The sequence below is a fragment of the Leptodactylus fuscus genome, chromosome 9, assembly GCF_031893055.1.
Source record: "Leptodactylus fuscus isolate aLepFus1 chromosome 9, aLepFus1.hap2, whole genome shotgun sequence".
Taxonomy (NCBI): domain Eukaryota; kingdom Metazoa; phylum Chordata; class Amphibia; order Anura; family Leptodactylidae; genus Leptodactylus; species Leptodactylus fuscus.
This window is the reverse complement of record NC_134273.1, coordinates 14,232,284-14,246,216: the sequence shown is the minus strand read 5'-3', so window position 1 is coordinate 14,246,216 and position 13,933 is coordinate 14,232,284. Positions and strand designations below refer to the sequence as shown.

General features: G+C 40.1%; 1 protein-coding gene across 7 annotated transcripts in view; it reads left to right on the top strand.

The window, feature by feature from the left end:
* The window catches only part of ELAVL4 (ELAV like RNA binding protein 4), a 93,655-nt gene extending 91,973 nt beyond the window's left edge, over window positions 1-1,682 (top strand). For all 7 annotated transcript variants that reach the window (XM_075286249.1, XM_075286253.1, XM_075286248.1 and 4 more), the window contains one exon: window positions 697-1,682. In XM_075286249.1, the coding sequence (XP_075142350.1) occupies window positions 697-1,024 (328 nt within the window). In that variant the 3' untranslated portion in view covers window positions 1,025-1,682. The remainder of the gene's footprint in view (window positions 1-696) is intronic.
* Window positions 1,683-13,933: the final 12,251 nt, after the last annotated feature.

Sequence of the window (13,933 nt, the reverse complement as noted above, 5' to 3'; positions counted from 1 at the left end):
GGTCTAATAACCCCATGTGTAGTGGCCTCCTGTGCATCCAGCAGAGTATTGATCTCCTGCGCAACCAGACATCTAGGCCTTAGGTATTGACTTCATAAGTTGACCACCATAAAAGGGTTGGTCTCAAGATGAGTACTTAGGACCCCTCTACCAATTACAAGAACGAGATCCCGTGTTCCCCAAACTCTACGGAACGGACTAAGATAGCCAAGTACTGTACTTGAGTATTTCCATCAGTCCCCAAGATGTTTAATGGAGCAGCAGTGCGCATGCGCGACCACCACTCCATTGCAACAAGGGACACAAGACCTTCCTACCCATGATTGGTGTCATCACCTTTCCTGTCAATAGTCGATTTTGGGACAACCCCCTTAAAATATCAAGGGGAACAGTTGTGCCCTTAGGTTCTCCCAATTTAAAACTGTAGGTAACTGAGCCTGACCACTGGACATATGTGAATGAGCCCTAAAGAGTAGTCCAATGTGTACCAACTACTGGGAGAAAGTGGAAACGTGTACAAAATCGTCTTATTATTATTATTATTATTATTATTATCATCATTATTATTTTACTTATTTGACTGGGTTTTTTTTTAACTCAAAGACTGGGCCGTGAGTGTTTAACGTCGTTTCTTTTCCTTTTCCCACGTCTTAATACGTTCCCATCATTGACGGACTCTTCTTTCTCTCCTCGTAGGTTTTCTCCAATCACTATCGATGGAATGACGAGCCTGGTTGGAATGAACATCCCTGGGCACACGGGTACAGGCTGGTGTATCTTTGTTTACAACCTCTCTCCCGACTCTGATGAGAGCGTCCTTTGGCAGCTTTTTGGCCCATTTGGGGCAGTCAACAACGTCAAAGTCATCCGTGATTTCAACACCAACAAATGCAAGGGATTTGGCTTTGTCACAATGACCAATTATGACGAAGCAGCTATGGCTATTGCCAGCCTTAATGGATACCGCCTGGGAGACAGAGTTCTGCAGGTTTCCTTTAAAACCAACAAAACCCACAAGTCTTGAATTTCTAGCCTATCTACATCAACCTGAGAACAAAAAAAAATTCTGTTCACGAACAAAAAGAAGACGGAAAATAACAAAAAATAATAATAAAAAAAAAAAAAACAGACTTTCAATGGCTTATAACCAACCATGGACTTTATAAGCCAATGTTGCCTAAGTATTACCATTGGATATCCTGTGATAAACCGGAAAGGATTTTATAATGCTTAGAAAATAAGAAAAAAAAAAAAAAAAACTTTGATGCATTGAATGTTCTTTCATAGCTGTTGTCGTTGAATATAATATACATAGATTACAATGAGCAGGGCTTTTTTAACCCAGCCGGCTAGTTTTACACCTTCTTTGAAGGTGGCTGTTTTTAAGATGACCATGAGTTCATTTGAAGAATTAAAAAAAATTCAAAAAAAAAAAAATAATTCAAAAAAAAAAACTTGAAAAAAAAACAATTTTTACAAATGTAAACACTATAAAGAAAAGAAAAAAAATGTGTTTTTTTTCTTTTCTTTTTCAGCTTTCTTTTCTGTTCACTGAATAAATCCTTTCAGATTGGTGACCGGTTCCCCCCCCGCCCCTCCTTTCCACAAGTCCCTTTATAGTGTGGGAATATAGCAAAGGTTCTGACACTTAAAGGGTAACTTTAAAAAAAAAAAAGAAACAATATAGTCCGTCCGTGCAATAAGGGAACAAAATAAAAAAATAATGACTTTTGCACGGCCGTTGTATTGTTTCTCGACTTAGGTGTCGAAAGGAGATTTCCGAGGGGGCCGCTAAAGGTCAGAATACCTGATGACGCAAAACAATTTAAATAAATGAACAATGTTGCCAAAGAGTTTGTCTCTTTGCTGAAAATGGGTTTCCAGAAAAATCTATTTTTATAAAATATAAAGAATTTTTACAAGAGAATCTGGATTTGAGAAAAAAATAAAATAATATTTTGACTGGCTAATTTAGGGGAAAATTGACAACTTTGTCATTCATACTGCACTGGTAACTTTTTAGAGAACAAAGATATGTTTTAAATTGGATTAGTAGAATGTTTTTTGAGAGATGGGTTACATACAGTTGGTCTTCGTATCTTTTCATAGCGTAAATGCAAACTTATACTATTGAGCGAGGGAGAGTGTCCTTAACACAGGTCCCCCCATAAAACCACACAGTCAAAACCCAAAAAATCGAGCAAGAGGTGCATTGCAAGACAATTTTTTTCTTTAAGTCATCAGTATGGGATATCTGCAGAACAAAAGAAAACTTACTTATTTTTGGGGGGGTTTGGTTGGTTGTTTTTTTTTTGTTTTTTTTTTGTTGTTTTTTTTCGGTTCGGGTGGGGGCAAAAAAAAACTTCCTTAGTTTGAGCTGTAGGTGCTACGAAATCATTGACATATCTTAGTATCATAGTTAAATGTAATGTGTTTAGAATAATAAAAGGTAAAAAAAAAAAACATTTGCTTTAAGATTTGTTAAGATAAAACGGTTAAAAAAAAATAAAAACGAGTTTTCGAGTTCACTTTAAAAAAACGGCCCACTCCAATATAAACGGGGCCGCGTTGGCACATTTTAAAAATAAAATTAAAAAAAAAAAACACTGTTTTTATGTTGCTTGCAACACGTATTTATTTCATTGCTGATGTAATGCATTTGGCCAATATCAATTATAGCAGGTTTGGCTAGTCTATTTATTTGTTTACTTAAACTATGGGAAGAAGCATATTATTGTGTCATTTCTTGTGTGTGTACGTGTATATATAATATAAATATATATATATAAAGTTATTTTCTTTTTGGAATTTTTCTGTTAATTTATTCTTATTAAGTTGTACTCCTTTGCTAGTTCTGTTTGTATATGTCTTCAAATGTTTTTCTTATAATACTTGATTGACAAGCGTATCAAGGTAACTTGTGTAGAAATATTGTTTGATATGTTGTCATGTTTGTCGTGAATATTTTTTCTTAATGCACAGTAGAAACGAAACAAACAAGCAAACAGACAAAAACAAAAAAAAACAAAAAAACTGGGTCTTTATTTTTAATGTTCTTCTGATGGATACAAGAACAGAGCTATGGGCTAAAGACGAAGGAAGGATCGGCTCTCCCACATCCAGTGCACTGATAATTTTAGTATGTTTGTGCTCTGTACCGTTCTATATTTTAAAAAATAAAACATAATAAAAAATGTTCTGCTCTTCCCTGAGTACTAGGAAAAGTTACTCGCTATGCATAATCTAGTTGATAGTTAAAATTTGCTATTGCTTTTTCTTGTCTTGTTATATCAAATCTTTTCAATACAAGTTTAGTCTTAATGGTAATAAAACGTTGTTATGGTTATATATAACGTGCTTACTTTGTGTATTTTTTTTTTTACTCCCCCCCTCCAGGAGGAAAGCAAAGTTTCGGGTATATTGACGACGTTTTTCATTTTACAAATATATATTTTTCAGGATTTCACGTCTATATGGAATGGAAATTGACTATTCTTAGGACAGGGCATCAATATGAGGCTGAGTTCACACGGGAGATTTTGGCCAGGATGTTGAGGCCTCCCAAAAAGACTGCTCCCATTGAAATCAATGGGAGCCGGTCAGTTTTTTTTTCCGGGAGCGGTTTGTTTTGGCTTCGGGAAAAAAGAACGGACATGATCATCCTTCAGGGGGAGTTGCCTCGCGAATCCGCCTGAAGACACTCCCTCCTCCCGACTAGGCCCATTCATTTGGCACAGTGCATGACAGCTACCACAGTTAGTCACAGATACCCGTATTTTGGACTGGAATTTGAGGCGGCCTCTGTGTGTGAACCAGGCCTGAGGTTGGTGGGAATCTGACTCTGGCCACCTCCGCCAATCAGCTGAAGGGGCCGCAGTGCTCAAATGAAAGGGACACAGCACTCAGTGGAAATCAATAGGTTATCCTTACCAGGAATGTTGAGCCGGTAATCCATACCTCCAGACAGAAGCAGTATAGCTCCTCTAATACAGGAACAAATCCAATGATTGAAGTCCGTGGAATGGAAATTGATAACCTATAGAAATCGATAGCCTATGGAAATTGATAGCCTATTCCTAAAGTGGCGATAAAAGACCAATAGGATTAGGGGGGCGCACTCTGGCCAAGGATGACGAGTACCGTGGAATGGTATGCTGCATTACAAGGCACGTTTAGCATACTATTCCATCCACGTTACTCATTATCCTTGACCAGAGTGCGCCCCCCTAATCCTATTGGTCTTTTATCGCCTGGTTTGTCCACGGTCCAGTGTCCGATGTTATTAGCGGTGTTTGCTGCCTGGGTTCATACACGCTCCTATATGTGGTTGTGTCAGGTGAGAGGCCAACTGCTCTGTTCCTTTTTATATACCTGTACCTTGGTATCTATAGCTACACTATTGTGGCTGCTCTGTGTTTTTGTTCTTTTCTTTTTGAGCTTATTCCTAAAGTGGGTCATCAATATGAGATCAGTAAGGGTCTAACTCTTAGCACCTCCGCTGATCAAATGGGCCAAAGGATTAAGTGGAAATTGATAGCCTATACATAGGACAGGTCAACACTATCAGTTTGGTGGAAGTTTGACCCACCAATAAGGGGCCACAGCACTCAAATGAAGGGGTCATAGTACTCAGTAGAAACTGATAAGTTATCATTGTCATTCCAAACCAACATTTCCAACTTCTCTATTTTTCCACAGCCCGACTCCAACTCCTTCAATAATGGCGGACAGCCAGGGTCAGACAAAAATAGAAAAAGCTCCTCTAATTGTAACAAAAAAGGGAGCGATTCCATTCCTAAGAAAGTAAATATGTAACAGACTAGCCCTCTAATTATTATACAACATTGATAACAGTAGAATATAGAATAATTAAACACATTATTTTGAAGTCAGACTGTAACTTTTTTCTGATTCCTACTCCAACTCCATGATTCTGACTCCGAGTCCACAGATGGACAAGTCTCTGAAGATCTGTTTCGTTTTGGTTCAGACAGTTGTGCCCAAAAATTCAATTTGGAGGCAGCCCAAAGATTTGAACTTGTCAAGGTAGAGCCAGAAGTGAAATTATTATACTCTGGGATCTCTCTGGGTCTTATTTTGGCCTCTTGGGTGATGTCATGCACCTTAGCAATCACATGGTACATGGAGCATCATGATATAATTTGGAGACAAAGGATTGCTACAGGGGATAATTCTAATTGAGTTGATATTGGAGTAAGTTATTGGAATTTATTAAGGGAGTTCTCCAGCTCTACAAAATTGATAGCTAGGCTTAGGCTAGCTATCGGTAGGGTCCTCTTGGCTAGCTATCGGTAGGGTCCTCTTGGCTAGCTATCGGTAGGGTCCTCTTGGTTAGCTATCGGTAGGGTCCTCTTGGCTAGCTATCGGTAGGGTCCTCTTGGCTAGCTACCGGTAGGGTCCTCTTGGCTAGCTATCGGTAGGGTCCTCTTGGCTAGCTATCGGTAGGGTCTTGACTCTTGGCCCCAAATGGGCACCAACTTTCCGTCATTGTTTAATAGTGACTGTGCCTGGTACTACAGCGCCAACTAACCCCATTGACTTTAATGCCTTGTACTGTATTATAGTCAATGAAGTCCGTGGGGCTCCATGTGTGACCTCTATTTTAGTGGTCCGCCTATCCAACACTAATGTGGACTTAACGTAAACAACAACCCACCCTAAGCAATAAAAATTTAGAGCACCCCTTTAGTGACATGCCCTAGGTCATGTACGTCAGGACAACGGTATAGTAAAATTGAGCACGGCAGGTCCCCATGACCGATCATCATATAGTTACATTACTAGAATTAGAATTTTATGAAATTGTAGATGTCGGAGTTTATTATATTTTTTAGCAACTCACTATTTCTTCCCGTAGCTGCTGTGACAACTGTAACTACTAATTTATCAGATTTTTTAACAAACGATGAGTACAACCTTAGAAAATATCTCGAAAATTTCCAACAAGATTAATTTTCACATGAGTAACTGCAATTTTGGTTCTTTGTTTTACATGTTTCAGTTTTATGAATAACTAAAGGGTAAGAATATAATAAAGCTGGAAGATATAATAAAGCTCAGGGATGGAGGAGAGCAAGAGAGAGTTCAACGGAGGGCAACTAGATTATTAAATGGGACGGACGCGCTCTCTAATAATGAGAGGCTGCAAAAATCGAGTTTGTGCGGATTGGGAAAAAAGACACCTTGGAAGTGATGTGATTTACATGTACAGTCCTATGAAAAAGTTTGGGCACCCCTATTAATCTTAATCATTTTTAGTTCTAAATATTTTGGTGTTTGCAACAGCCATTTCAGTTTGACATATCTAATAACTGATGGACACAGTAATATTTCAGGATTGAAATGAGGTTTATTGTACTAACAGAAAATGCGCAATATGCATTAAACCAAAATTTGACCGGTGCAAAAGTATGGGCACCCTTATCATTTTATTGATTTGAATACTCCTAACTACTTTTTACTGACTTACTGAAGCACAAAATTGGTTTAGTAACCTCAGTGAGCTTTGAACTTCATAGCCAGGTGTATCCAATCATGAGAAAAGGTATTTAAGGTGGCCAATTGCAAGTTGTTCTACTATTTGAATCTCCTCTGAAGAGTGGCATCATGGGCTACTCAAAACAACTCTCAAATGATCTGAAAACAAAGATTGTTCAACATAGTTGTTCAGCGGAAGGATACAAAAAGCTGTCTCAGAGATTGAACCTGTCAGTTTCCACTGTGAGGAACATAGTAAGGAAATGGAAGAGCACAGGGACAGTTCTTGTTAAGCCCAGAAGTGGCAGGCCAAGAAAAATATCAGAAAGGCAGAGAAGAAGAATGGTGAGAACAGTCAAGGACAATCCACAGACCACCTCCAAAGAGCTGCAGCATCATCTTGCTGCAGATGGTGTCACTGTGCATCGGTCAACTATACAGCGCACTTTGCACAAATAGAAGCTGTATGGGAGAGTGATGAGAAAGAAGCCGTTTCTGCACGTACGCCACAAATAGAGTTGCCTGAGGTATGAAAAAGCACATTTGGACAAGGCAGCTTCATTTTGGAAACAAAAATTGAGTTGTTTGGTTATAAAAAAAGGTGTTATGCATGGCGTCCAAAAAGAAACAGCATTCCAAGAAAAACACATGCTACCCACTGTAAAATTTGGTGGAGGTTCCATCATGCTTTGGGGCTGTGTGGCCAATGCCGGCATCGGGAATCTTGTTAAAGTTGAGGGTCGCATGGATTCCACTCAGTATCAGCAGATTCTTGAGAATAATGTTCAAGAATCAGTGACGAAGTTGAAGTTACGCCGGGGATGGATATTTCAGCAAGACAATGATCCAAAACACCGCTCCAAATCCTCAGGCATTCATGCAGAGGAACAATTACAATGTTCTGGAATGGCCATCCCAGTCCCCAGACCTGAATATCATTGAACATCTGTGGGATGATTTGAAGCGGGCTGTCCATGCTCGGCAACCATCTAACTTAACTGAACTTGAATTGTTTGTCCAAAATACCTTTATCCAGGATCCAGGAACTGATTAAAAGCTACAGGAAGCGACTAGAGGCTGTTATCTTTGCAAAAGGAGGATGTACTAAATATTAATGTCACTTTTCTGTTGAGGTGCCCATACTTTTGCACCGGTCAAATTTTGGTTTAATGCATATTGCACATTTTCTGTTAGTACAATAAACCTCATTTCAATCCTGAAATATTACTGTGTCCATCAGTTATTAGATATATCAAACTGAAATGGCTGTTGCAAATACCAAAATATTTAGAACTAAAAATGATTAAGATTAATAGGGGTGCCCAAACTTTTTCATAGGACTGTATATGTATATGTGTGCGGGCGCAAAGAACTGGCTCATGGCTTGTGTGCAAAGGACCAAGGGGCATTCGTCACAGGTGGAGGAAAGGTATCCATTGTCTATAGGTAAGGGTTCTTTACTGTTACGGTATTGAAACTATACAATGCCCTATCGTAAGGGGTATTAATGGCGGATATAATGTTACCATTTACCAATGGACTACATGAATATCTAACAACAATGTCGAGGGTTAGAATGGATCTCACTATAGGTTATGAAAACAACAATTTTGGAGGATAATCCAAGGATTTATCGTGCTTGCCAAATTTCGAATCGGTAATATTTTTTCCCTAATGTAGGGTTATTTGCCTTCCTCTGGATCGGATTATAGGTTGATGGACCAGTGGCGTTTTTCAACCTTATTAACTAAAAGCAAAGGTCCTGCATCCTCTTCATCCCCAATTTCGTTCACCATAATTGTCCCAATGATGCGAAAACTAAAGAATCGACCCATTGACCATGTGAGTTGAGATGACCAATAGCTTTTGATACATTTGATGGGATGTATATAAAGAAAACCTCTCCCCAAAACCATCTCTTTGCAAAGAACACCCCTTTATCCAGACCAGATCTCCAAATGCTTCTCTGAGAAGACTGCCCCAGTAGAAGACCACCTCTACATGACAATGTTAAGGGATTGTCCCAAAGGGGTTTCACTTTTTTCTTACATTTTATCAATCTATTATCCTCTTTATTGCATCCCAAAGACAAACCACTACATGCTAATCCATCCTAAATATTGTCCCATTTTGTGGAGTACAAAAATGTCCTACTGGCCACTGAGACCTAACACTGTAGATGATAGTAGTCACAGAAAGAACAAAAATTGCAAATATAGAGGTTATATTTGTTGTTGTTTCAAGGCATGGTACATGACACTTTCCAGTATGAGACCTGTATATAGAGACCAATGAACTCTATGAAGAGCAGACTAGTAATTCATATAATTTATACAAAGATTTATTGGTAGATGATAACAATAATGATAAGTTAGGACTAGAGATGAGTGAATTAGCTTGTACCGGGCCGGGTTCAACCTGAATATTCCAAATTGTTAATTTTTTTTTTCACACTAAACTTCCATTACCTCTTATGGGCCTCCTTCCATCTGCAGCTCTCCAGTGATGTCATATGCCCGGGATCACCAGTGGTCACATGGGCATGCCTAGCCTCATGACGTCATGATGCTCTGTGTGCTCATGTCACGTCTGAGGTCCAATCACAGGCCTCAGCAGTGACCCCTAGTGCATGATGTCACAGGAGAGCACCAGATGTCACTAAGGAGGTGAAGGAAGAGCACCGCATGCCGTAAAGAGGCCCAAAAGAGGTAACGGAAGGTGAGTATCAATATTTCTTTACTTTTTACATCTCGCCTGGGTTGCCACCTTTTACACTCTGGGGCCTGAAGAAACTCCATAGTACAATAATGTCACTTTCACTTTGACATAACTTCAACTATGTTTGACTTAGAGAGCTAGAATTGGATAGATAGGTTCCTAGGAGCCCTGACAGTGTTATACACTATGTTTTATAGATGGGTCCCTAGGAGCCCTGACAGTATTCTACACTATGTTTTATAGATAGGTTCCTAGGAGCCCTGACAGTGTTATACACTATGTTTTATAGATGGGTCCCTAGGAGCCCTGACAGTGTTATACACTATGTTTTATAGATAGGTTCCTAGGAGCCCTGACAGTGTTATACACTATGTTTTATATATAGGTTCCTAGGAGCCCTGACAGTATTATACACTATGTTTTATAGATAGGTTCCTAGGAGCCCTGACAGTGTTATACACTATGTTTTATAGATAGGTTCCTAGGAGCCCTGACATTGTTCTACACTATGTTTTATAGATAGATTCCTAGGAGCCCTGACAGTGCTATACACTATGTTTTATAGATAGGTTCCTAGGAGCCCTGACAGTGTTATACACTATGTTTTATAGATAGGTTCCTAGGAGCCCTGACAGTGTTATACACTATCTTTTATAGATAGGTTCCTAGGAGCCCTGACATTGTTCTACACTATGTTTTATAGATAGATTCCTAGGAGCCCTGACAGTGCTATACACTATGTTTTATAGATAGGTTCCTAGGAGCCCTGACAGTGTTATACACTATGTTTTATAGATAGGTTCCTAGGAGCCCTGACAGTGTTATACACTATGTTTTATAGATAGGTTCCTAGGAGCCCTGACATTGTTCTACACTATGTTTTATAGATAGATTCCTAGGAGTCCTGACAGTGTTATACACTATGTTTTATAGATAGATTCCTAGGAGCCCTGACAGTGTTATACACTATGTTTTATAGATAGGTTCCTAGGAGCCCTGACAGTGTCATACACTATGTTTTATAGATAGGTTCCTAGGAGCCCTGACAGTGTTATACACTATGTTTTATAGATAGGTTCCTAGGAGCCCTGACAGTATTCAACACTGTTTTATAGATAGGTTCCTAGGAGCCCTGACAGTGTTATACACTATGTATTATAGATAGGTTCGTAGGAGTCCTGACAGTGTCATACACTATGTTTTATAGATTGGTTCCTAGGAGCCCTGATAGTGTTATATACTATGTTCTATAGATAGGTTCCTAGGAGCCCTAACAGTGTTATACACTATGTTTTATAGATAGGTTCCTAGGAGCCCTGACAGTGTCATACACTATGTCTTATAGATAGGTTCCTAGGAGCCCTGACAGTATTCTACACTGTTTTATAGATAGGTTCCTAGGAGCCCTGACAGTGTTCTACACTGTTTTATAGATAGGTTCCTAGGAGCCCTGACAGTGTTATACACTATGTTTAAGCCATTTTTTGACATTTGCCATTTTGACCCAAAATCATTCTTGATCCTGAACCAGCGGAACTTGAATCGAAACAAATCCTGACAGGTTCGTCCATCTCTAGTCAGGACCCACTCAAATATCATGTAGATATTCCATCATTACTGTCATATATTAGACCGAGGGGGTACCTGGGATATATAGTATGCTATCCCATCTGTCATGAATACAATATAAGCTTCTTAATGGAAACAATTACTCATCCTCTTTTATAAATAGCAAAGTCGCCACCAAGGAAAATAAATTATTGAATGTCTCCTGACAGTATGTAAGTGTGAACTAGGTACACCAAGACAAATAGCACAACAGGGCCATACTGCTTTGTGTCCAGCATAGCAAGCCGGTATATTACAGCTCAGTGTTACATGAGCCTGTGCAGTATATCAGGATGACTTCTAATTCATCTGGGCTTAGCAGGTTTGCATCATTTATTGAGAGGTCTGAATCAGCTAGTTCATGTAATACATTACTATAAGATCTATACTGATATTACGCACATTGCATCTTTTAACGCTCCCAAACGGCACCGGATAATCTGGATTTCTTATCAGTTCCCACATACCAGGAATTTACCTTCAGCCTGTTCTGCATAGTATATGTTGCAAATATATATTTCACATACGAGGCTATCATTAGAGCGAAAGTCCCAGAAAATCAAGATGACGTGCGTAAAAACATAACGTTTTTAGCATCTGTTTTGCAAAAAAACGTTATGTTTTTTGCAAAACAGAGCTGAGTATACGGTAAAGCAGGGACGAAGCAGAAGAGTAGATAGACAAGTCAATGTACAGTAGTATCTATCTACTCTTGAACTTCAGCCATGGCTTATTATATGGCGAGTGCCTCGTCGTCCTCACAAAGTGATTAAAAACCAATGCTTCATGGCCATTTAAGTGTTCCCTTGCTCTTTCTATGGATTCTAAGGACTTACATGTATTTTTGGTAACTTTTTGTAGCTTTTGAAAACGGTCTTAGAAAAAATAAAAATCCCATTGACTTGCATTAGGATTGGAATTGGGATTGAGATCGGGTTCGAATGGAAAATGATCGGAAATCGGATTTCAAAATCAATCCTGAAATCTCAACCCTAGTGGTGACCATTTCTGGCCACCATGAACTTCCCAATAGGTCTACTATGATTCCAGCCTCTCCCAAGCCCAGTTTAGTGCTAGAACATTGACTTCATTGCATTTTAGTATCAAAGTGACTTTGTTGTAAACTTGAGTCTTATTATGAACCTGTCGCAGTACATCAGACGTCTACTATTATTCCCAAGTCTTCATCCTGACTTCAAGCCTGAGCTATAAAGCCCGGTGCTCGCCGGTGACCTTGAGAGAAGAAAAGCCTGGATGTCAGCGATCTCTGCTCAATAAAACATACCGGATTGTTCAACCAACAAATGGAAGCCTTAAATGCTCTTTCTCCCCGGCTCTGGTTCTTGACCCGTTCTGCTATTGCGATGTGAGGTCACAATCCTTCCTACCCATGAAAGGGTTAATGTGCGGGTTTCTCTCGGCCTGTCCATGAGATAGAATTCATAAAACACATTTTATCTTCCTTCTTGACCAGTTTATTGGTCACATTAAGGCAGTGGAGTGTGCCAGCCCTGGCTGTACGACCTGAGCTCCGATGATTAATGATATTTAAGCTGCCTCCTGACAGCCGCGAATACACAGATACATCAGTCACCGGCAGTCCGACTGGAAGGAAATAGATACTTCTATAGATACTTTCTTCAAGATTTTTTTTTTTTCATTTTGGATATATAGATGTTTTGTCATTCACATCTGGAAAAGTTGGGTAATATATTTAAAGGGGACCTTTCACTGTCTCCACCAACTCCAACTCATTGCACTGATTATGATGTGGTTGGAATTTTTTTCTCTAGCCCCCACCATTCCTAAGCAATCAATTCAGCAGCCAATTTTCTACTTGGACTCTCTAGTGTCCGGTAGGCAGTCCCAGACTATTTTCTCCTGCATCGGACTTCCCACCTGACAGTGGAAAGTATATTAGATTAATTAAAAGAAATGATTGCTCAGGAATGGCGGGGACTAGAGAAAAAATTCCAATCAGTGAAGCGGTGCCTATTAAAGGATGCAAAGAGTTGGAGTTGGTGCAGATGGTGAAATTCCTCCTCTTTAAAGCATACCTGTAGTTTAATTTGATTCTTCATGACAAGCTGTTGATGTGTGTATATGAGTAGAGATGAGCGAACAGTGTTCTATCGAACACATGTTCGATCGGATATCAGGGTGTTCGCCATGTTCGAATCGAATCGAACACCACGTGGTAAAGTGCGCCAAAATTCGATTCCCCTCCCACCTTCCCTGGCGCCTTTTTTGCACCAATAACAGCGCAGGGGAGGTGGGACAGGAACTACGACACTGGGGGCATTGAAAAAAATTGGAAAAAGTCATTGGCTGCCGAAATCAGGTGACCTCCATTTTAGACGAATAGTGGATTTCAAATCCGGGTCATATGAGAATGTGAACTTTGTGACTATGAGACAGGGATAGCTGTACAGGCAGGGATAGCTAGGGATAACCTTTATTTAGGGGGGAATGTTATTAAAAATAACTTTTTGGGGCTCTATCGGGTGTGTAATTGTGATTTTTGTGAGATAAACTTTTTCCCATAGGGATGCATTGGCCAACGCTGATTGGCCGAATTCCGTACTCTGGCCAATCAGTGCTGGCCAATGCATTCTATTAGCTTGATGAAGCAGAGTGTGCACAAGGGTTCAAGCGCACCCTCGGCTCTGATGTAGCAGAGCCGAGGCTGCACAAGGGTTCAAGCGCACCCTCGGCTCTGATGTAGGAGAGCCGAGGGTGCACTTGAACCCTTGTGCACCCTCAGCTCTGCTACATCAGAGCCGAGGGTGCGCTTGAACCCTTGTGCACACTCTGCTTCATCAAGCTAATAGAATGCATTGGCCAGCGCTGATTGGCCAATGTATTCTATTAGCCTGATGAAGTAGAGCTGAATGTGTGTGCTAAGCACACACATTCAGCTCTACTTCATCGGGCTAATAGAATGCATTGGCCAGCGCTGATTGGCCAGAGTACGGAACTCGACCAATCAGCGCTGGCTCTGCTGGAGGAGGCGGAGTCTAAGATCGCTCCACACCAGTCTCCATTCAGGTCCGACCTTAGACTCCGCCTCCTCCGGCAGAGCCAGCGCTGATTGGCCGAAGGCTGGCCA